This window comes from Coregonus lavaretus (assembly GCF_964263955.1).
Source record: "Coregonus lavaretus genome assembly, chromosome: 7".
NCBI lineage: Eukaryota > Metazoa > Chordata > Actinopteri > Salmoniformes > Salmonidae > Coregonus > Coregonus lavaretus.
Window position 1 is genome coordinate 11,102,101 of NC_139994.1, and position 23,640 is coordinate 11,125,740.

The window sequence follows — 23,640 nt, forward strand, 5'->3', positions numbered from 1 at the left end:
GGATTTTTAATGAATTTATTTGCAAATTATGGTGGAAAATAAGTATTTGGTCAATAACAAAAGTTTCTCAATACTTTGTTATATACCCTTTGTTGGCAATGACACAGGTCAAACGTTTTCTGTAAGTCTTCACAAGGTTTTCACACACTGTTGCTGGTATTTTGGCCCATTCCTCCATGCAGATCTCCTCTAGAGCAGTGATGTTTTGGGGCTGTCGCTGAGCAACACGGACTTTCAACTCCCTCCAAAGATGTTCTATGGGGTTGAGATCTGGAGACTGGCTAGGCCACTCCAGGACCTTGAAATGCTTCTTACGAAGCCACTCCTTCGTTGCCCGGGCGGTGTGTTTGGGATCATTGTCATGCTGAAAGACCCAGCCACGTTTCATCTTCAATGCCCTTGCTGATGGAAGGAGGTTTTCACTCAAAATCTCACAATACATGGCCCCATTCATTCTTTCCTTTACACGGATCAGTCGTCCTGGTCCCTTTGCAGAAAAACAGCCCCAAAGCATGATGTTTCCACCCCCATGGTATGTATGTATGGTGTTCTTTGGATGCAACTCAGCATTCTTTGTCCTCCAAACACGACGAGTTGAGTTTTTACCAAAAAGTTATATTTTGGTTTCATCTGACCATATGACATTCTCCCAATCCTCTTCTGGATCATCCAAATGCACTCTAGCAAACTTCAGACGGGCCTGGACATGTACTGGCTTAAGCAGGGGGACACGTCTGGCACTGCAGGATTTGAGTCCCTGGCGGCATAGTGTGTTACTGATGGTAGGCTTTGTTACTTTGGTCCCAGCTCTCTGCAGGTCATTCACTAGGTCCCCCCGTGTGGTTCTGGGATTTTTGCTCACCGTTCTTGTGATCATTTTGACCCCACGGGGTGAGATCTTGCGTGGAGCCCCAGATCGAGGGAGATTATCAGTGGTCTTGTATGTCTTCCATTTCCTAATAATTGCTCCCACAGTTGATTTCTTCAAACCAAGCTGCTTACCTATTGCAGATTCAGTCTTCCCAGCCTGGTGCAGGTCTACAATTTTGTTTCTGGTGTCCTTTGACAGCTCTTTGGTCTTGGCCATAGTGGAGTTTGGAGTGTGACTGTTTGAGGTTGTGGACAGGTGTCTTTTATACTGATAACAAGTTCAAACAGGTGCCATTAATACAGGTAACGAGTGGAGGACAGAGGAGCCTCTTAAAGAAGAAGTTACAGGTCTGTGAGAGCCAGAAATCTTGCTTGTTTGTAGGTGACCAAATACTTATTTTCCACCATAATTTGCAAATAAATTCATTAAAAATCCTACAATGTGATTTTCTGGGGGAAAAAATCTCAATTTGTCTGTCATAGTTGACGTGTACCTATGATGAAAATTACAGGTCTCTCACATCTTTTTAAGTGGGAGAACTTGAACAATTGGTGGCTGACTAAATACTTTTTTTCCCCACTGTAACTGTGTTCTTTCACAAAAGCTCACAATATATAACCTATATACTTATTATGGACACAGCATGTCTTACACTAGTTATCTTGTTGTTATTAGTTGTTGTTATTAGTCCCATCCTTCAGCTCCATTCAACACCTCCCATCTATCTCTTAACACCATCCATATTGGATTTCTATTTGCCATATATTTTTCAACCGTACTGTGATGTTTTACAAAAGTTCTGATCCTTTCTATTCTCATTGTTTCTACAGTTTGTGAATTGAAAATAAACATCTTTGCTAAAAGTATTATTATATTATTGAACGATTGACTATGACTTTTCAGATCACCCAGTAGTGCTATCTGCAGGGTCAGCTCCATGCAAATATTGCAATCCTTCAGCCATTCCTGGACCTGTGTCCAGAAACAAGCTACAAATGGACAGTACCCAAACAAATGATCTAATAATTATGTCTCAGCCAAATCTGCAGAGCTGGGAAGATTGTATCTTTGAGGGGGTCAAATACTTATTTCCCTCATTAAAATGCAAATCAATTTATAACATTTTTGACATGCGTTTTTCTGGATTTTTTTGTTGTTCTGTCTCTCACTGTTCAAATAAACCTACCATTGAAATTATAGACTGATTTCTTTGTCAGTGGGCAAACATACAAAATCAGCAGGGGATCAAATACTTTTTTCCCTCACTGTATCTGTTTGTTTACAGGTCTATATTTCCAAAATGCTGTACGATATCCTAATGCTGTTTGTTTGTGCATGTAGGGCAGACAATTGACTATTTATATTCCACATTTTTGCAATATCAGAACTTGCAATATTGGGATAAATTAGTTTATGGTCTGTGCACGGCCCTGCCTCCAATACTCCATGGTGTGTGTCTGAGCTGCCATCCAATGAGGTTCTTATACTGCATGGTATCTAAGGTGTCATCCAATAATGGTCTCACATACTGCACGGTGTCCCAGGTATCATCTAATAATGGTCTCACATATTGGATGGTGTCACATTGGATGGTGTCACATCGGATGGTGTCTCATTGGATGGTGTCATGTTCAGCCTATCAGTAACATTTCAACTAACTATCTATTAAACCTAACCCCTATACTTATGCTAAAATCTTTATTCTATTCTACTGACCCATTTACTTTATGTTCATATGATCTTTTATTATTTATTGTTGTTGCATTGTCCAGAAGGAACCTGCAAGTAAGCATTTCGCTGGACGTGTATACCATGTGTATCCCGTACATATGACTAATACAACGTGAAACTTGAAACCTTAACCCTTATCCTAACCCTAAACTTAACCCTTTCCCTAACCATAACCATAACCCTTACCCTAACCCTTATTCTAAACCTAACCCTAACCGTAACCTGAGCAAGCAGTTGCTTATCAACAGATAGTTTGCTGATACAGTAGTATGACTCTCCAGACTATCCAAATAAAGTGTGACCACTTAGGGTATTGTAAAATGCACCATTATTACCAGGTACAGTTGACTACCGTCAAAGATAGGTGTGAGTTTGATTGAATTTCAGCATCTTTTTGTGTTGTCAGTGTCCTTACTGTAGCTTTTTGCTTTCTGTTGGGATAATGTTATGGTTGGGATGGATTGAGCAGGAGTGTTTTGGGAATTCTCACGGCTCATTCATCAATCTACCTGACCTCAGGCCGACCAACTAATCATGTCCAATCGATATCCCATAAAGCATTGCAGCCTCATGCTTCCCTAGTGCCTGGCCAATAGGAATGTTGCATTTTACAATCAGATCCAGTAAAAGTATTACTTGTGGTTATTTACATTTTGAATAGAGTGATGTTTGAAGAGGATTCTATCATCTTGAGTGTTTAACCTTGTTTTAAATCATTAGTGGCCATCTGTGTTATTGATTATGTGGTTCTACCAAATTTATGGAGTAATCAATATTTGATCCAGGTTCTTGATCAATGTTTGGAGGTGAGCAACTTGTGTTGTAGTACCAAGTATTGAAGAAATAGTAAATTTGTCTGAAATAACATTAATGTTCTTTAACTGGACATAATTGCAAACTATTAAAGGTTGTGTGGGCACTTGCACAAGAACACACACACACACACACACACACACACACAGCTCCCCCCCTTACATACACACACACTGAACTGTATAGGACCATAATTGCGTGGCTATTTATCTTTAGCCTCCACATGTCCTGCCTCTTTAACAGTAGAACCACCATAGGCCAAAGGCCACTGACCTGCTTCTTTACTGACTTTTCCTAAATATTGATATTTTACATTGCTCAGTAGTTTTTTTAAACAGCTATTACTAACTTAAGGGGCCAAGACAAATGTGCCGAAGGGCGTTGGTACGCAGGCGCTAATGCGTCTCTCTCCTCACTGAATGTCGTCAATGGATGAATGGGCGATAGAAACCAGACAGAAACTGATAATTGAATGATCTGAATGATGAGGATGAGGAGGAGGGTGAAGAGGATAATTGAATTTAGAACTATAGTATAATGATGATGAAGAATTGTTGGCGATCTAATTATTTTATTATGAAAGGCTGTAAATGGGTATATAATTCCCCCTCAGAGAGTCATATCAGACACTGAGTACAACATACAACGTGTGTAGTTCACAATGGCAAGCCCAACCAAACGAATGCAGCAGAATTTAGAGGAGCTCAGATATTGATCTTGAAATCGACGTTGAGACGTTGCTGATGAAGAGGCTTCGTCTGAGTCGAGCCTCCGTCTCCGATGCCTGAGCCTCAACGCAGAAATACCAGAACAGGGCCAACTGAGATGGTGATCCCAACTGCCACGGTAAGACAGGAGTCTGGCAAAGAAGACTAGCCTGCTCGGAACAGTGAACAAACAGAGACAGGAGCTGCCGCCCCCTGCACAACAACACTCTGCCATATACAGATAGACTTTCCATCTGCCATGCACCAAATATGATCTCCTTTTATTATATTGTACTACGTTAATATTATTGTTATTATTCTATATAATTTTAGCCTTTTCTGTTACATTTTATTTAATGCAATAGGTTGGTGTGGATGTACTCTGTAAAAGGAAGTACTCGTCGCTGGCCTGTTGCTGTGTTCTACAACGTGCTCGACATTGGCGCTATCAACGCGCACGTGTTGTACAAGCACTGCCTTGACAAGACAGTCAGTCAGCAGGAGAGATTTCATCATGGATCTGGCATGTGAGCTTCGTGAGAAACACATGAACGCCAAGAAACCAGCTACTGCCGCCAAGCATGCCGCCAATGAGGCAGCCTAATTAGGCAGCCAAAGAGGCAGCCAATTAGGCAGCGGAGGAGGAAGCTGAGGCAGCAACGCGTCCAGCTCTCCCTCTTCGCTGCGCACCACAGCTCCCACTCATCCTTTACAATTGTTCATAAACTTGTGCTTTTGTTTAGGAATACGGCAAATAATTTCACCTGCGCACCTGGCTGGTTATATTATTATTATTATCTTTTTAGTTTCTACTTACTCAAAATAAGCTGTAACTAGACTGTAATACTTACTATAACTCTATTACTAATCAAATCTACAAATAAAGTTGATCAAATATATTACACTGTAAGGGAAACAAAAATATGCTATAGGTCTACGTTTTCACTAGGACTTTGTAGAATTATACAAAATATACCCTTGACTCTATCCAAACAAATAATTATTGTTTTAAAATCTTGTTAGGGATATATTTCCACGAATATTTGTGACGCGTTCTGAGGATACGAAGAGGCAGGACGCAGACGCAGGAATTAACAAGGTCAAGGTTTACTTAATAATGATAACGAGAATAACAACACGAAGCTAAACAATCACACACAACATCATCCAGAACAGTCCAGGGCTAAATAGGGGTGCTGATGAGATGATGAGGTGCAGGTGTGCTGGAGGTGATTAGGGTGCGTTGGTTTTCCAATCCGGTGTTGCCGAGGTGGTGCGCTCAGACCGGTGGCTCAGTAGACTGGCGAATCAGAGCGCCGGAGGGGAGCAACGGGAGGAGACGTGACAAAATGTCTTTATCCAATTAATCCTTTACAATTGTTCATGCACATTTCTCAAGCGTTGGTGCTTATGTTTGCGCACCTTGCGGGTTGATATGCATCTGACGCATATGCTAAAGCTGATGCCCGGCAACGTGCTCAACGTTCTCTAGCGGGTATTTATAGGCTGAAAGGCCAGGCGGTTCTAGTGTTAAGCCCACATAAAGACCCTGTAAAGGAGGAACACACACACACACACACACACAGTTCTGTAACAGGAGCAGTCTCTAGCAGATCACACCTCCAAGCATTGGTCCATGGTAGCTACAGGTTCTTGTATCTGTGCACTCCTTCCCTATTAACTGCTTGTATTCGCAAAGGTTGCTGAGTCCATCGCCTTTAATTCATGCAGGATCAATTTACCCAGGTTGCAAACTATTCTACTGTAAATGTAAATATGATCTCTGATTATGCAGTAACCCCGCAGAGACACGTTATTCATAGGCCTTATCTAGTTATTTCTATGGACATTATACCGATCTTAGCATTAATGTCAACATAGTTAGATAGAATAATTAGCCTTTAACTCACCTTATATGAGGCAATTATCTCTCTACCTCCTCAAAGAGACACTTGACTTGGTAAGATCATTGTTAGTCAAATACTGTCCTTTGCCCTATGTCTAATAAGACAGTCTGCAACATTGTCAATACCTGGCCCTGCCAAGCATCAGTCAGTGGAATTGGCTTAGAGACTTTAATGAGAATGAAACTATCCATCTATTGACTCCTGTACCTGATCACAGAGACAGCTCCTATACCTGATCACAGAGACAGCTCCTATACCTGATCACAGAGACAGCTCCTATACCTGATCACAGAGACAGCTCCTATACCTGATCACAGAGACAGCTCCTGTACCTGATCACATAGACAGCTCCTATACCTGATCACAGAGACAGCTCCTACACCTGATCACAGAGACAGCTCCTGTACCTGATCACAAAGACAGCTCTTATACCTGATCACAGAGACAGCTCCTATACCAGATCACAGACAGCTCCTATACCTGATCACAGAGACAGCTCATATACCTGATCACAGAGACAGCTCCTATACCTGATCACAGAGACAGCTCCTAAATCTGATCACACAGACAGCTCCTATATCTGATCATAGAGACAGCTCCTATACCTGATCACAGAGACAGCTCCTATACCTGATCACAGAGACAGCTCCTGTACTTGATCACAGAGACAGCTCCTATACCTGATCACAGAGACAGCTCCTATACCTGATCACAGAGACAGCTCCTATACCTGATCACAGAGACAGCTCCTGTACCTGATCACAGAGACAGCTCCTATACCTGATCACAGAGACAGCTCCTGTACCTGATCACAGAGACAGCTCCTATACCTGATCACAGAGACAGCTCCTATACCTGATCACAGAGACAGCTCCTGTACCTGATCACAGAGACAGCTCCTATACCTGATCACAGAGACAGCTCCTATACCTGATCACAGAGACAGCTCCTATAGCTGATCAGTCAAGTGTCAAATAATCTGATACAGCAGACCTCATTCAGTGAGAAGGCATGCTCTAAGAATCTGCAATGGACCATTTATCGATCTCTCTGTCTATCTCTTTATATATATGCTCTCTTTCTCTCTTTTTCTATATGCAGTATCATCCTCTCTCTTATATTCTTTCTTTCTTTCTTTCTTTCTTTCTTTCTTTCTTTCTTTCTTTCTTTCTTTCTTTCTATTCATCATTCTATCTCTTCTTCTCTCTCATTCTCTCTCTTACATCCACATCACTAGTTTGATTTCAACTGCTGAAAGTCAAAATGGAAAACAGGCAGACAGCAAACAGGCTTTATTTTCTCTCAAACTACAAAGATGGATAACATTGTATTTATAATCGCATCTCAATAGATTTCCCCAGCAATCGTATCACTGAGTAATTCACACAGATATTCTCAAAGACATAATACTGTACTACTACCGTGGTTCCAATAATCCCTAGACTTCGTGTGTCCCAAATGGCACCCTATTCCCTATGGGCACTGGTCAAAAGTAGTGCACTATATACGGAATAGGATGCCATTTGGGACATAGACTCATTACCAAAGCCCCAGTGACCTTGCAGTGGGTGGGGAGTCTCAGACAGGGGCCCAATCTCTACAGCTTTAATTAACATTGGCACTGCGAGCCTGATGGAGAGGAGAGTGGAGACACAGGATGTCCATGTGGCTCTGTCTATCTGCCTGCTGAGTTGCAATCCTCAGTGTGTGTGTAGGTATAGGGTAAAGGGGATTCATAGGAGTTGATGGAAAGGAGGGCTACCTGCAGCTCCATCCTGGTGGCTTGTAAAGAATGTAAATCTTGTGCCAGCGAAAGAAGAGTGTGTGTGTGTGTCTGTCTGTGTGTGTGTGTGTGTGTGTGTGTGTGTGTGTGTGTGCGCACCAAAGAGGGCCATTACATTTGAATAGACCTTTTTAAATCTTGTTACGTAAGACAGCACTCTGAGATATGTGATATCATAGTGCTATTTTAAGTCTTCCTTATGAATAAAATACTCTACTGTATTTAGTCAAAGACTGACCCATTTTGTCAGCTGTGTTTGAGATAATTTCACATGCTGACTTTCTCACCAAACCCTCTGCACCATTGGCAGCTTGATGGTTCAGATTGATTTGGAGACAGAAGGGCAACCTTGATTTGTTACTTAAAAGCTAGTGACCTATAATAACCACTTAGTCACTTGACCCTAAATCTAAACAGGATAATTTACCTGGGGTCCTAGTGTCACACATCTTTGCAAGACCCATGTGAAAAAAAATGACAATAACTGACAGTTCCCTTCAAAAATCTAACTGCTGGGCTGATATTAACTGCACTTCTTTGTTAACTGCACTTCTTATTCTACTAGTTGGTAGTAGTAGTAGTAGTAGTAGTAGTAGTAGTAGTAGTAGTAGTAGTAGCAGCAGTAGCAGTAGTAGCAGCAGCAGTAGTAGCAGTAGTAGTAGAGGTAGTAGTAGTAGTTGTAGTAGTAGTAGTCGTCAGTGGTGTAAAGTACTTAAGTAAAAAAACTTTAAATTACTACTTAAGTACTTTTACTTTTACTTCACTACATTCCTAAAGAAAATAATGTACTTTTTACTCCATACATTTTCCTTGACACCCAAAAGTACTCGTTACATTTTGACAGGAAAATGGTCCAATTCACACACTTATCAAGAGAACATCTCTGGTCATCCCTACTGCCTCTGATCTGGCGGACTGACTGAACACAAATGCTTCATTTGTAAATGGTGTCTGAGTGTTGGAGTGTGCCCCTGGCTATCCGTAAATAAATAAATAAATACAAAGAAAACCGTGGTGTCTGGTTTGCTTAATATAAGGAATTTGAAATGGTTTATACTTGTACTTGTACTTTTGATACTTAAGTACATTTGAGCAATTCCATTTACTTTTGATATATAAGTACATTTAAAACCAAATACTTTTAGACTTTTACTCAGGTAATATTTTACTGGGTGACTTTCACGTTTACTTGAGTCATTTTCTATTAAAGTATCTTTACTTTTACTCAAGTATGACAATTGAGTACTTTTTCCACCACTGGTAGTAATAGTAGTAGTATTAGTAGCAGCATATATATATATATATGCCATTTAGCAGACGCTTTTATCCAAAGCGACTTACAGTCATGCGTGCATACATTTTTTGTGTATGGGTGGTCCCGGGGATCGAACCCACTACCTTGGCGTTACAAGCGCCGTGCTCTACCAGCTGAGCTACAGAGGACCACATGCAGTAGTAGTAGTAGTAGTAGTAATAGTAGGAGTAATAGTAGTAGTAGTAGCAGTAGCAGTAGTAGTAGTAGTAGTGGTAGTAGTAGCAGTAGTAGTAGTAGTAGCGGCAGTAGTAGCAGTAGTAGTAGAGGTAGTAGTAGTAGTTGTAGTAGTAGTAGTCGTCAGTGGTGTAAAGTACTTAAGTAAAAATACTTTAAAGTACTACTTAAGTAGTTTTACTTTTACTTCATTACATTCCTAAAGAAAATAATGTACTTTTTACTCCATACATTTTCCTTGACACCCAAAAGTACTTGTTACATTTTGACAGGAAAATGGTCCAATTCACACACCTATCAAGAGAACATATCTGGTCATCCCTACTGCCGCTGATCTGGCGGACTCACTGAACACAAATTATTTGTTTGTAAATGGTGTCTGAGTGTTGGAGTGTGCCCCTGGCTATCCGTAAATAAATAAATAAATAAATAAAAAGAAAACCGTGATGTCTGGTTTGCTTAATATAAGGAATTTGAAATGGTTTATACTTGTACTTGTACTTGTGATACTTAAGTACATTTAAAACCAAATACTTTTAGACTTTTATTCAGGTAGTATTTTACTGGGTGACTTTCACGTTTACTTGAGTCATTTTCTATTAAAGTATCTTTAATTTTACTCAAGTATGACAATCCACCACTGGTAGTAGTAGTAGTAGTATTAGTAGCAGCAACAGCAGCAGCAGCAGCAGTAGTAGTAGTAGTAGTAGTAGTAGTAGTAGTAGTAGTAGTAGTAGTAGTAGTAGTAGTAGTAGTAGTCGTAGTAGCAGCAGTAGTAGTAGTAGTAGTAGTAGTAGTAGTAGGAGTAGTAGTAGTAGGAGTAGTAGTAGTAGTAGTAGTAGTAGCGGTATTTGTAGTGGTAGTAGTAGTCTTAGTAGTTTTAGTTGTAGTCATAGTAGCAGTAGTAGTAATAGTAGCATTATCCGTAATAGTCATCGTAGTAGTAGTAGTAGTAGTAGTAGTAGTAGTAGTAGTAGTAGTCTTTGTCATCGTAATAGTTTTAGTAGTAGTACTAGTAGCAGTAGTAGTAGTAGTAGTAGTTATAGTCGTAGCCGTAGTAGCAGTAGTCATTGTAGTAGTAGTAATAGCAGTAGTAGTAGGTGTAGTAATAGTGGTAATAGTAGTTGTAGTAGTGCTAGTAGTAGTTGTCGTTGTTGTCATTGTCGTATTTGTAGTGGTAGTAGTAGTACATTTTACATTTTAGTCATTTAGCAGATGCTCTTACAGTTAGTGAGTGCATACATTTTCATACTGCTACTAGTACTAGTACTAGTAGCAGTAGTAGTAGTAGTAGTAGTAGTAGTAGTAGTAGTAGCAGTAGTAGTAGTAGTAGTAGTAGTAGTAGTAGTAGTACTAGTAGTAGTAGTAGTAGCACTAGTAGCAGTAGTAGTAGTAGTAGTAGTAGTAGTAGTAGTAGTAGTAGTAGTAGTAGTGGTAGTAGTAGTAGTAGTAGTAGTAGTAGCAGTAGTTTTACAACACTCATATTCATTCTGTGGTCATACTATGTTATACCCCTATGCGGGTTCCAATCAAGCCCTTATAGTTTTGTATCTGATTTTCCTGTAATTTACCCAAGGTATATAATTACCACGGCAACTCTTCTGACCCCTTCCCCTTTTCTCCCCAGGCTGTCACAGGAGGCTTCAACCCAATCTATGTGTTTGGGCAAAAAATCACTGGTTCTCATTGGAGACCCATGGGAGCTTCTCCCGTTGCGGGTGTAGCAAATAGCTGTAGCTAAACGGAGATTAAAACTACAGCGGAAAGAACCAGTAAAGCCCTTTTAAGACTGTTGGGTGATTTTGGATTTAGCACTGGTACTGAGATAAAGGGTTTCTTCTCTCCTTAATTGACGCTTGTAATCCGTGTGTTGTTCCAGGATCCTCCCTGATGGTTTGGGAAACAACAGGGCGCCGGAATGAAATGAGTTCTAGAGAGGGGGTAATACTGAGGCATGATAGACTGCTGGAGGTTTGCTGTAGGTTTGCTGAATGTTGTTGGTAAATGTTTGACTGACATTGGTTCAATATATGGATTCTATCAATGTCCAGTTATGAGGTTTACTATAAGGAATACAAGGTGAAATGCATTCTCAGTGTAGAGAAAATAATCAACATGAAAGCTATATTAATCAAATGCCTTAACCTCTTTCCCCAAAAAATTATACACTCACTGTGCATACTGTATGACATCAATATGAGTTGAGAGAATACAAGAATACGTGTTTGAAAATAGGAAAACCATTATTCTTGACTGGTCTTCACTGGATTTTGAAGATCACAGTATAGCACCCCAGAGCGGAGGTGCTATGGTTGGCTTCTATAATCTTAAACCTGCTTCCAAGAAATGTGCACACTCTCACACACACACCCTTAGCCTCAATCAGAACGATAATATCCTCATTTTGATCGCTATCATGAATCAGTGTGTCTGTTTAATTTCTCTCTGCTCAGTAATTAACCCTGCGTTGATTCATATCAGTCATTCATTTAACGAGAGATAGGACACATTGAAATTGGAGTGCAATGAGTTTTCTTCTCTCAGCTAGCTAAACATGCTAATGGAACATAGGCAACCATTCCAGATCTGGCAGGACTAGGCTACATTTCTGCAAAGCCAAAGTCTCCCATTCTACGTTATCTTCCTGCGGAGTGCCAAGTCTAGGTCCAAGAGGCTTCTAAACAGCTTCTACCCCCAAGCCATAAGACTCCTGAACATCTAAACAAATGGCTACCCAGACTATTTGCATAGTTTTAACTTTGCCATGATGTCTTTTTCAAGAGCTCGCTACTTTTTCAGTATGCGTGAGACAATGTGGCGGTATCTCTCTCTCTCCTCTCCCTCCCACTTGCAGAGCCAGAGAATCTTCCACCTCCACAGTAGTGTAGGGACAGATAAGATACTGTGGAAGATACTGTAAGCCTACTGTTGGTCAAAGGGAGAGAACACATTGATGTGTGAAAATGTTGTACATTCTATAGCAGTAAATGTCTCATGTTCACTCAATGATTTGATTTTCAACCTGTACCAGGAAAAACATATTTTTCCACAAATGAAAGTAGCCTAATGTGCTGTGTCCAGAGCTAGTGCTTGCTACATAAAATTATGTCCTTGCTGTTTGAAATCTTGAAAGCAGTATAAAATAGAGATACATCTCTTTTAAAGTTCAGCTATTTTATTTGGAACCTGAATTGATTTAAACCTGCTTATGGTACAGTATTTGAACTGAATATGTATTTAAAAACGACACAGCAAATTTGTATCACATTTTCTGGGCAAAGAAAATGAGTGGAAGCGGAACCAAACAGAACCCATCTAAACGATTGTTAGAGAGGAACTCTTTTAATTTAACCTTAGGCTCAGAGTCTTTCATGAATTCACACGCATATACACACACACACATACACACACGTTCAGTCAGCCAGTTAAGGTCGTCCATCCCAGCTGTCACTCCCACCAAACATTTACAGCTCCTGTTACTGTGGGCACTCTGAAGGTGTGAGCTTCCCTGACGTTTCCACAGACGTGTGAGAGTGTTCATTTTAGGCCTCTGTCTAAAGCTCAGATCTCAGATGACAATTTAAGGCCTCTGTCTAAAGCTCAGATCTCAGATGGCGATTTAAGGCCTCTGTCTAAAGCTCAGATCTCAGATGACGATTTAAGGCCTCTGTCTAAAGCTCAGATCTCAGATGACGATTTAAGGCCTCTGTCTAAAGCTCAGATCTCAGATGACGATTTAAGGCCTCTGTCTAAAGCTCAGATCTCAGATGACGATTTAAGGCCTCTGTCTAAAGCTCAGATCTCAGATGGCGATTTAAGGCCTCTGTTTAAAGCTCAGATCTCAGATGGCGATTTAAGGCCTCTATCTAAAGCTCAGATCTCAGATGACGATTTAAGGCCTCTGTCTAAAGCTCAGATCTCAGATGACGATTTAAGGCCTCTGTCTAAAGCTCAGATCTCAGATGGCAATTTAAGGCCTCTGTTAAAAGCCCAGATGGCAATTTAAGGCCTCTGTTTAAAGCTCAGATCTCTGGGCTTGAACTCCTATTATCAGAACACCAGGATCAGTTTGAATTTAGCCAACGTTTATTGGTGAGAAATGTACTATTCTATACCTGTCCTTTTCTTTCCAGCTCTCCTTTGCGGCAACAACCCCTGTTCTGGCCGACAAGAAGAAGTACCCCAACTTCTTCCGGACGGTTCCATCGGACAACGCAGTGAACCCAGCCGTGGTCAAGTTCCTCAACTTCTACAACTGGAGCCGTGTGGGGACCCTCACACAGGACGTCCAGAGATTCTCAGAGGTGAGGGGAGAATATATTATGACTATATTATGATGGATTGAGTAATTGATTGATTGATATTATGATTTTCTTTGAGATAACATGATACAGTATATCGTGGGGATATCATGATACAAGAATATATTGTGGAGATATCGTGATATTATGATATACACTACATCTCATTCCAAAATTATGGGCATTAATATGGAGTTGGTCCCCCTTTGCTGCTATAACTGCCGCCACTCTTCTGGGAAGGCTTTCCACTAGATGTTGGAACATTGCTACGGAGACTTGCTTCCATTCAACCCCAAGAGCATTAGTGAGGTTGGGCACTGATGTTGGGCGATTAGGCCTGGCTCGCAGTTGGCGTTACAATTAATCCCAAAGGTGTTCGATGGGGTTGAAATCAGGGCTCTGTGCAGGCCAGTCAAGTTCTTTCACACCGATCTCGACAAACCATTTCTGTATGGACCACGCTTTGTGTACAGGGGCATTGTCATGCTGAAACACGAAACTGTTGCCACAAGGTTGGAAGCACAGAATCGTCTAGAATGTCATTTTATGCTGTAGTGTTAAGATTTCCATTCACTGGAACAAAGGGGCCTAGCCCGAACCATGAAAAACACCCCCAGACCATTATTCCTCCTCCACCAAACTTTACAGTTGGCACTTTGCATTGGGATAGGTAGCATTCTCCTGGCACCTGCCAAACCCAGATTTGTCCGTCGGACTGCCAGATGGTGAAGCGTGATTCATCATTCCAGAGAACGTGTTTCCACTGCTCCAGAGTCCAATTGCAGCAAGCTTTATTCCAGCTTTACTTGGCATTGCGCATGGTGATCTTAGGCTTGTGTGCGGCTGCTCGGCCATGGAAACCCATTTCATGAAGCTCCCGACTAACAGTTATTGTGCTGACGTTGGAACTCGGTAGTGAGTGTTGCAACTGAGGACATAGGATTTTTAAGCAGTCCCGTTCTGTGAGCTTGTGTGGCCTACCACTTCGCGGCTGAGCCGCCGTTGTTGCTCCTAAACCTTTCCACTTCACAATAACAGCACTTACAGTTGACCAGGGCAGCTCTATTAGGGCAGACATTTTATGAATTGACTAGTTGGAGATGCCAATGTTTGTCTATGGAGATTGCATGGCTGTGTGCTCGATTTTATACCCCTTTTACACCCGTTGCTGAAATAGCCGAATCCACTAATTTGAAGGGGTGTCCACATACTTTAATATACAGTGGGGAGAACAAGTATTTGATACACTGCCGATTTTGCAGGTTTTCCTACTTACAAAGCATGTAGAGGTCTGTAATTTTTAAAACAAAAATCCAGAAAATCACATTGTATGATTTTTAAGTAATTAATTTGCATTTTATTGCATGACATAAGTATTTGATCACCTACCAACCAGTAAGAATTCCAGCTCTCACAGACCTGTTAGATTTTCTTTAAGAAGCCCTCCTGTTCTCCACTCATTACCTGTATTAACTGCACCTGTTTGAACTCGTTACCTGTATAAAAGACACCTGTCCACACACTCAATCAAACAGACTCCAACCTCTCCACAATGGCCAAGACCAGAGAGCTGTGTAAGGACATCAGGGATAGAATTGTAGACCTGCACAAGGCTGGGATGGGCTACAGGACAATAGGCAAGCAGCTTGGTGAGAAGGCAACAACTGTTGCCGCAATTATTAGAAAATGGAAGAAGTTCAAGATGACGGTCAATCACCCTTGGTCTGGAGCTCCATGCAAGATCTCACCTCGTGGGGCATCAATGATCATGAGGAAGGTGAGGGATCAGCCCAGAACTACACAGCAGGACCTGGTCAATGACCTGAAGAGAGCTGGGACCACAGTCTCAAAGAAAACCATTAGTAACACACTATGCCGTCATGGATTAAAATCCTGCAGCGCACGCAAGGTCCCCCTGCTCAAGCCAGCGCATGTCCAGGCCCATCTGAAGTTTGCCAATGACCATCTGGAGGAGGAATGGGAGAAGGTCATGTGGTCTGATGAGACAAAAATATAACTTTTTGGTCTAAACTCCACTCGCCGTGTTTGGAGGAAGAAGAAGGATGAGTACAACCCCAAGAACACCATCCCAACCGTGGAGCATGGAGGTGGAAACATCATTCTTTGGGGATGCTTTTCTGCAAAGGGGACAGGACGACTGCACCGTATTGAGGGGAGGATGGATGGGGCCATGTATCGCGATATCTTAGCCAACAACCTCCTTCCCTCAGTAAGAGCATTGAAGATGGGTCTTCCAACATGACAACGACCCGAAACACACAGCCAGGGCAACTAAGGAGTGGCTCCGTAAGAAGCATCTTAAGGTCCTGGAGTGGCCTAGCCAGTCTCCAGACCTGAACCCAATAGAAAATCTTTGGAGGGAGCTGAAAGTCCGTATTGCCCAGCGACAGCCCCGAAACCTAAAGGATCTGGAGAAGGTATGGAGGAGTGGGCCAAAATCCCTGCTGCAGTGTGTGCAAACCTGGTCAAGACCTACAGGAAACGTATGATCTCTGTAATTGCAAACAAAGGTTTCTGTACCAAATATTAAGTTCTGCTTTTCTGATGTATCAAATACTTATGTCACGCAATAACATGCTAATTAATTACTTAAAAATCATACAATGTGATTTTCTGTATTTTTGTTTTAGATTCCGTCTCTCACAGTTGAAGTGTACCTATGATAAAAATTACAGACCTCTACATGCTTTGTAAGTAGGAAAACCTGCAAAATCGGCAGTGTATCAAATACTTGTTCTCCCCACTGTATATAGTGTGTATCGTAGAGACATGAAAGATAGAATTGTGACGAAAGTGGTTACTCCTGATGCAACTTTAACATGGACCAAGAGGGTAGAGAACAGCTTATGTAAAAGGTTGTGTTTCATGACTTACTCAGTGAGGGAAAAAAGTATTTGATCCCCTGCTGATTTTGTACGTTTGCCCACTGACAAAGACATGATCAGTCTATAATTTTAATGGTAGGTTTATTTGAACAGTGAGAGACAGAATAACAACAAAAAAATCCAGAAAAACGCATGTAAAAAATGTTATGAATTGATTTGCATTTTAATGAGGGAAATACGTATTTGACCCCTCTGCAAAACATTTCTTAGTACTTGGTGGCAAAACCCTTGTTGGCAATCACAGAGGTCAGACATTTCTTGTAGTTGGCCACCAGGTTTGCACACATCTCAGGAGGGATTTTGTCCCACTCCTCTTTGCAAATCTTCTCCAAGTCATTAAGGTTTCGAACCTGACGTTTGGCAACTCGAACCTTCAGATCCCTCCACAGATTTTCTATGGGATTAAGGTCTGGAGACTGGCTAGGCCACTCCAGGACCTTAATGTGCTTCTTCTTGAGCCACTCCTTTGTTGCCTTGGCTGTGTGTTTGGGGTCATTGTCATGCTGGAATACCCATCCACGACCCATTTACAATGCCCTGGCTGAGGGAAGGAGGTTCTCACCCAAGATTTGACGGTACATGGCCCCGTCCATCGTCCCTTTGATGCGGTGAAGTTGACCTGTCCCCTTAGCAGAAAAACACCCCCAAAGCATAATGTCTCCACCTCCATGTTTGATGGTGGGGATGGTGTTCTTGGGGTCATAGGCAGCATTCCTCTTCCTCCAAACACAGCGAGTTGAGTTGATTGCAAAGAGCTCCATTTTGGTCTCATCTGACCACAACACTTTCACCCAGTTCTCCTCTGAATCATTCAGATGTTCATTGGCAAACTTCAGACGGCCCTGTATATGTGCTTTCTTGAGCAGGGGGACCTTGCGGGCACTGCAGGATTTCAGTCCTTCACAGCGTAGTGTGTTACCAATTGTTTTCTTGGTGACTATGGTCCCAGCTGCCTTGAGATCATTGACAAGATCCTCCCGTGTAATTCTGGGCTGATTCCTCACCGTTCTCATTATCATTGCAATTCCACGAGGTGAGATCTTGCATGGAGCCCCAGGCCGAGGGAGATTGACAGTTATTTTGTGTTTCTTCCATTTGCGAATAATCGCACCAACTGTTGTCACCTTCTCACCAAGCTGCTTAGCGATGGTCTTGTAGCCCATTCCTGCCTTGTGTAGCTCGTTACCTGTATAAAAGACACCTGGGAGCCAGAAATCTTTCTGATTGAGAGGGGGTCAAATACTTATTTCCCTAATTAAAATGCAAATCAATTTATAACATTTTTGACATGCGTTTTTCTGGATTTTTGTTGTTGTTATTCTGTCTCTCACTGTTCAAATAAACCTACCATTAAAATTATAGACTGATCATTTCTTTGTCAGTGGGCAAACGTACAAAATCAGCAGGGGATCAAATACTTTTTTCCCTCACTGTATTCCCTGTAATGTTATTCCATCTTGTGCATCCTTTTAAGTCCCCCTAAAAATAAATAAAATGTTTGAATGTGGCGTTTTAACATTATCACTCAACACAAATTACTTAATTTCCCACTTTGTGATAAAGTCCTTCTGTGAAAGATGAGCTACATTATTCCATCTGACTCACCATGCATGGTCTCTGAATGCAGGTTTCAGGCCCCAACACCCATCTCACAGAACTGGTACACACAGCCACACCCATCTCACAGAACTGGTACACACATCAACACCCATCTCACAGAACTGGTACACACAGCCACACCCATCTCACAGAACTGGTACACACAGCCACACCCATCTCACAGAACTGGTACACACAGCCACACCCATCTCACAGAACCGGTACACACAGCCACACCCATCTCACAGAACTGGAATACACAGCCACACCCATCTCACAGAACTGGTACACACAGCCACACCCATCTCACAGAACCGGTACACACATCAACACCCATCTCACCTCTGTGGAAGTCCTTTGAGGAACTGTTTTCTCCAGGAGAATGTTGAGGCATGTATGGTGGTTTGAAGTAAAACCAGATGACTGCACCTGCTACCCTACTCTCAGTCTCTCTCAGGAGACACAGGTTTTACTTAGCAATTAGGTTGTTAGCCAAAAATGGGCTAAGATAGTTGTTTGGAGGCACTGTTTCTGCGATCAACACCTTCTAATGTTTCTCCATGGATTAGTGTGGTGGAGAAAAAGTAGGGTGTCACTACTACAGTATACATATACAGTATCTCACAAAAGTGAGTACACCCCTCACATTTTTGTAAATATTTGAGTATATCTTTTCATGTGACAACACTGAAGAATTGACACTTTGCTACAATGTAAAGTAGTGAGTGTACAGCTTGTATAACAATGTACATTTGCTGTCCCCTCAAAATAACTCAACACACAGCCATTAATGTCTAAACCGCTGGCAACAAAAGTGAGTACACCCCTAAGTGAAAATGTCCAAATAGGCCCAATTAGCCATTTTTCCTCCCCGGTGTCATGTGACTCGTTAGTGTTACTAGGTCTCAAGTGTGAATGGGGAGCAGGTGTGTTAAATTTGGTGTCATCGCTCTCACACTCCCTCATACTGGTCACTGGAAGTTCAACATGGCACCTCATGGCAAAGAACTCGCTGAGGATCTGAAAAAAAGAATTGTTGCTCTACATAAAGATGGGCTATAAGAAGATTGCCAAGACCCTGAAACTGAGCTGCAGCACGGTGGCCAAGACCATACAGCGGTTTAACAGGACAGGTTCTACTCAGAACAGGCCTCGCCATGGTCGACCAAAGAAGTTGAGTGCACGTGCTCAGCGTCCAGAGATTGTCTTTGGGAAATAGACGTATGCGTGCTGCAGAGGTTGAAGGGGTGGGGGGTCAGCCTGTCAGTGCTCAGACCATACTCCGCATACTGCATCAAATTGGTCTGCATGGCTGTCGTCCCAGAAGGAAGCCTCTTCTAAAGATGATGCACAAGAAAGCCTGCAAACTGTTTGCTAAAGACAAGCAGACTAAGGACATGGATTACTGGAACCATGTCCTGTGGTCTGATGAGACAAAGATAAACTTATTTGGTTCAGATGGTGTCAAGCATGTGTGGCAGCAACCAGGTGAGGAGTACAAAGACAAGTGTGTCTTGCCTACAGTCAAGCATGGTGGTGGGAGTGTCATGGTCTGGGGCTACAGTTCATTACATTTTAGTCATTTAGCAGACACTCTTATCCAGAGCAACTTACAGTTAGTACATACCTTTTTTTTTTATACTGGCCTCCCGTGGGAATCGAACCCACAACCCTGGCATTGCAAACACCATGCTCTACCTACTGAGCTACATCCCTGCCAGCCATTCCCTCCCCTACCCTGGGCCAATTGTGCACCGCCCCATGGGTTTCCCGGTCACGGCCTGCTACAACAGAGCCTGGATTCGAACCAGGATCTCTAGAGGCACAGCTAGCACTGTGATGCAGTGCCTTAGACCACTGCGCCACTCGGGAGACATGGTTCATTGAGGGAACCATGAATGCCAACATGTACTGTGACATACTGAAGCAGAGCATGATCCCCTCCCTTCGAAGCAGTATTCCAAAATGATAACGACCCCAAACACACCTCCAAGACGACCACTGCCTTGCTAAAGAAGCTGAGGGTAAAGGGGATGGACTGGCCAAGCATGTCTCCAGCATGTCTCCAGACCTAAACCCTATTGAGCATCTGTGGGGCATCCTCAAACGGAAGGTGGAGGAGTGCAAGGTCTCTAACATCCACCAGCTCCGTGATGTCGTCATGGAGGAGTGGAAGACGACTCCAGTGGCAACCTGTGAAGCTCTGGTGAACTCCATGCCCAAGAGGGTTAAGGCAGTGCTGGAAAATGATGGTGGCCACACAAAATATTGACACTGTGTGTTGTGTTATTTTGATTTATTTACACTGTTATACAAGCTGTACACTCACTACTTTACATTGTAGCAAAGTGTCATTTCTTCAGTGTTGTCACATGAAAAGATATACTCAAATATTTACAAAAATGTGAGGGGTGTACTAACTTTTGTGAGATACTGTACATAATTCCCCACCAGCATCGTGTCCTATGGAGCTAAGGTATTTAACATCTATTCACCAAAACAAAAACCATCGGCTCCTTTCCCCGACTTGTCATAACTCTATATAGGAATTGAAACGTGTGTGAGAACAACACATCACCCTAACAGCACCAACACCGCAGCACGCCATGATACCCTGTTTGTGTATCAAAGTGGTATCGGGAGATATCAAAGTGTGGATTAAAAAATCTATCACTTGTGACTGGAGAGCGTGGCATTGTCTGGCGTTGTCGGGTGTTGTCGGGCTAGTTGAAAACAATCTATGTGGTGGTGCGGATAAGAAGACTCGCTGTGAATCTGTAGAAGAGCTAAATCCCTTTATCTCCCTCCTCCTGATGCCGCCATGGGGCTTAGAACGGCGAGAAAGACGGAAGGGCGGCCGATTCAATCAACCTGCTTTACCATTTGTCCTTAATCCTGATTTACAAAATATATGCAAGGGAGGAAGCACCTCTTTCTTCCTTTCTCCACTCAGATTGTTGCATTGGATCTAGCAGTGGTTTGGTTGATTTGGGTAGGAAAAGAATCTGTGCAAAATTATAAAGGGATATAGGCTTGAAGTTAATCTATTTGTCCATAAGATTGGAGAAAATGAATGTGTTCTGCGTTTGATTGTGTTTCAATGGTCCAAAAGTCCCTTGAGAATAGATATGGGAGAATATCAGAACAGCTGTTTATACATTTATGTCTGTATTCCTACGAACCTGTGCATAAGACTCCCTGAGAAATTACGTCTATATTTCATAGCTTTATCCAGTTGTGAAATACATTTAATTACTTTCCAGTCCTACCTTACTACTGAGCCACCATCCAACACATTTTCAGAAACTGACAGTATTGCAGGTCGTTTTTTCCTCACAACATCTATCAATAAGTCTGTCCAACGTCTAGCTGACATATGATGTGTGGATTTCATCGCTTTAGATTTAGCTTGACAGGATCTCTCCCCGTCTGTCCTGTCTCCACTGTTGCTATCTGACACATTTCAGGAAGCTATGAAGTTTTTCCCTTGCACTATCTATCAATAAGTGGATTAAGGTATGTTTTGAATCACACTCCACCATGCAGTCTTGATGATTAAGCCTCAATCCTCTTTTTGCTGTTAGAGACTAGATGACTAGAGAGCTTCATGATGATGAAGTCAAACTATTTGTCAAGGCCCCTGCTCTTCGGGTGGCGGAGTGTGTGTGTGTGATCACCTCAACACACTCAACCTCTCTGCTTTCTCTACCATTGTAGTTCATAAGCTCTGCTAGGTTAACTAGGGCTTCCAGAGACACTGTACTGTACAAGGAGTAGAGTGAAGTTGGCCCTAGATGCGGATCTTGGGTCAGTTTTGCATTTCCCCACTAATGGTAAAGGTTAGGATAAGGGGGATCAGGAAGCTGATCCTAGATCTGTACCTAGGGGCAACTTCATTCTACACCACTGTAACTTGTATGGGAAGATCCGTCATCACGTGCGACAGTCATCACATTCTATGTGTAGCCCTATAGCTGATGTGTGGACTCCGATGGTTCCAGTAGAGGATTATTGTTCTATTACCATCCACTGTGTTTTATTTTACCTTTATTTGAACAGGGAGTCCCATTGAGACAAAGGTCTCTTTTGCAAGGGAGCCCTGAAATTGTTATGTGTTGCTCTGTGTTGTCATTTAGGGACTTTGATTGTGGTGAAGAGGTGAGAATAGGAAATAATGAATAGTTGCTAGTGGGGTGATTTACACTCCCCCTCCTCCCTCCTCTCTCCCTCCTCCTCTCTCCTCTCCTCCTCCTCCTCCTCTCGTCCCCTCTCCTCTCCTCCTCCTCTCCCCCTCCTCCCCTCTCCTCTCCTCCTCCTCCTCCTCTCGTCCCCTCTCCTCTCCTCCTCTTCCCCTCCTCCCCTCTCCTCTCCTCCTCCTCCTCTCGTCCCCTCTCCTCCTCCTCTCCCCCTCCTCCCCTCTCCTCTCCTCCTCCTCCTCCTCCTCCTCCTCCTCTCCCCTCTCCTCCTCCTCCTCCTCCTCCTCCTCCTCCTCCTCCTCCTCCTCCTCCTCCTCCTCCTCCTCCTCCTCCTCCTCCTCTCCTCCTCCTCCTCCTCTCCTCTCCCCTCTCCCCCTCCTCCTCCCCCTCCTCCCCTCTCCACTCCTCCTCCCCTCTCCTCTCCTCCTCTCCTCCTCTCCCTCTCCTCCTCTTCCTCTCCTCTCCTCTCCTCCTCCTCTACCCTCCTCCCCTCTCCTCTCCTCCTCCTCCCCCTCCTCCCATCTCCTCCTCCTCTTCCTCTCCTCCCCTCTCCTCTCCTCCTCCTCCTCTCGTCCCCTCTCCTCTCCTCCTCCTCTCCCCCTCCTCCCTCTCCACTCCTCCTCCTCTCCCCCTCCTCCCCTCTCCTCTCCTCCTCCTCCTCCTCCTCCTCCTCTCGTCCCCTCTCCTCCTCCTCCTCCTGCTCCTCCTCCTCCTCCTCCTCTCGTCCCCTCTCCTCTCCTCCTCCTCTCCCCCTCCTCTCCCCCTCCTCCCCTCTCCACTCCTCCTCCCCTCTCCTCTCCTCCTCCTCTCCCTCTCCTCCTCTTCCTCTCCTCCCCTCTCCTCTCCTCCTCCTCTACCCTCCTCCCCTCTCCTCTCCTCCTCCTCTCCCCTCCTCCCATCTCCTCCTCCTCTCCCCTCCTCCCCTCCCCTCCCCTCCCCTCCCCTCCCCTCCCCTCCCCTCCCCTCCCCTCCTCCTCCTCCTCTCCCCTCCTCCCCTCTCCTCTCCTCCTCCTCTCCCCTCCCCTCCTCCCCTCCCCTCCCCTCTCCTCCTCCCCTCCCCTCCCCTCCCCTCCCCTCCCCTCCCCTCCTCCTCTTCCTCTCCTCCCCTCTCCTCTCCTCCTCCTGTCCCCTCCTCCCCTCTCCTCCTCCACTCCCCTCCTCCCCTCCCCTCTCCTCTCTTCCTCCTCTCCCCCTCCGTCCCTCTCCACTTATCCTCCTCTCTACCTCCTCCTCCTCTCCTCCTCCTCCCCCTCTCCCCTCTCCCTCTCCTCTCCTCTCCCTCCTCCCTCTCCTCTCCTCCTCCTCTTCCTCTCCTCTCCTCCCCTTTCCTCTCCTCC

At 43.6% G+C, this 23,640-nt stretch overlaps 1 protein-coding gene across 1 annotated transcript in view; it reads left to right on the top strand.

Annotated features, from left to right (window-relative positions):
• Positions 1-23,640, top strand: part of LOC311131885 (gamma-aminobutyric acid type B receptor subunit 2-like) — a gene marked incomplete at both ends in the record, with an annotated part of 203,946 nt that overhangs the window by 137,630 nt on the left and 42,676 nt on the right. Inside the window, one exon of the mRNA XM_084165004.1 lies at positions 13,435-13,605. Coding sequence (XP_084021130.1) covers positions 13,435-13,605 — 171 coding nt within the window. The remainder of the gene's footprint in view (positions 1-13,434; positions 13,606-23,640) is intronic.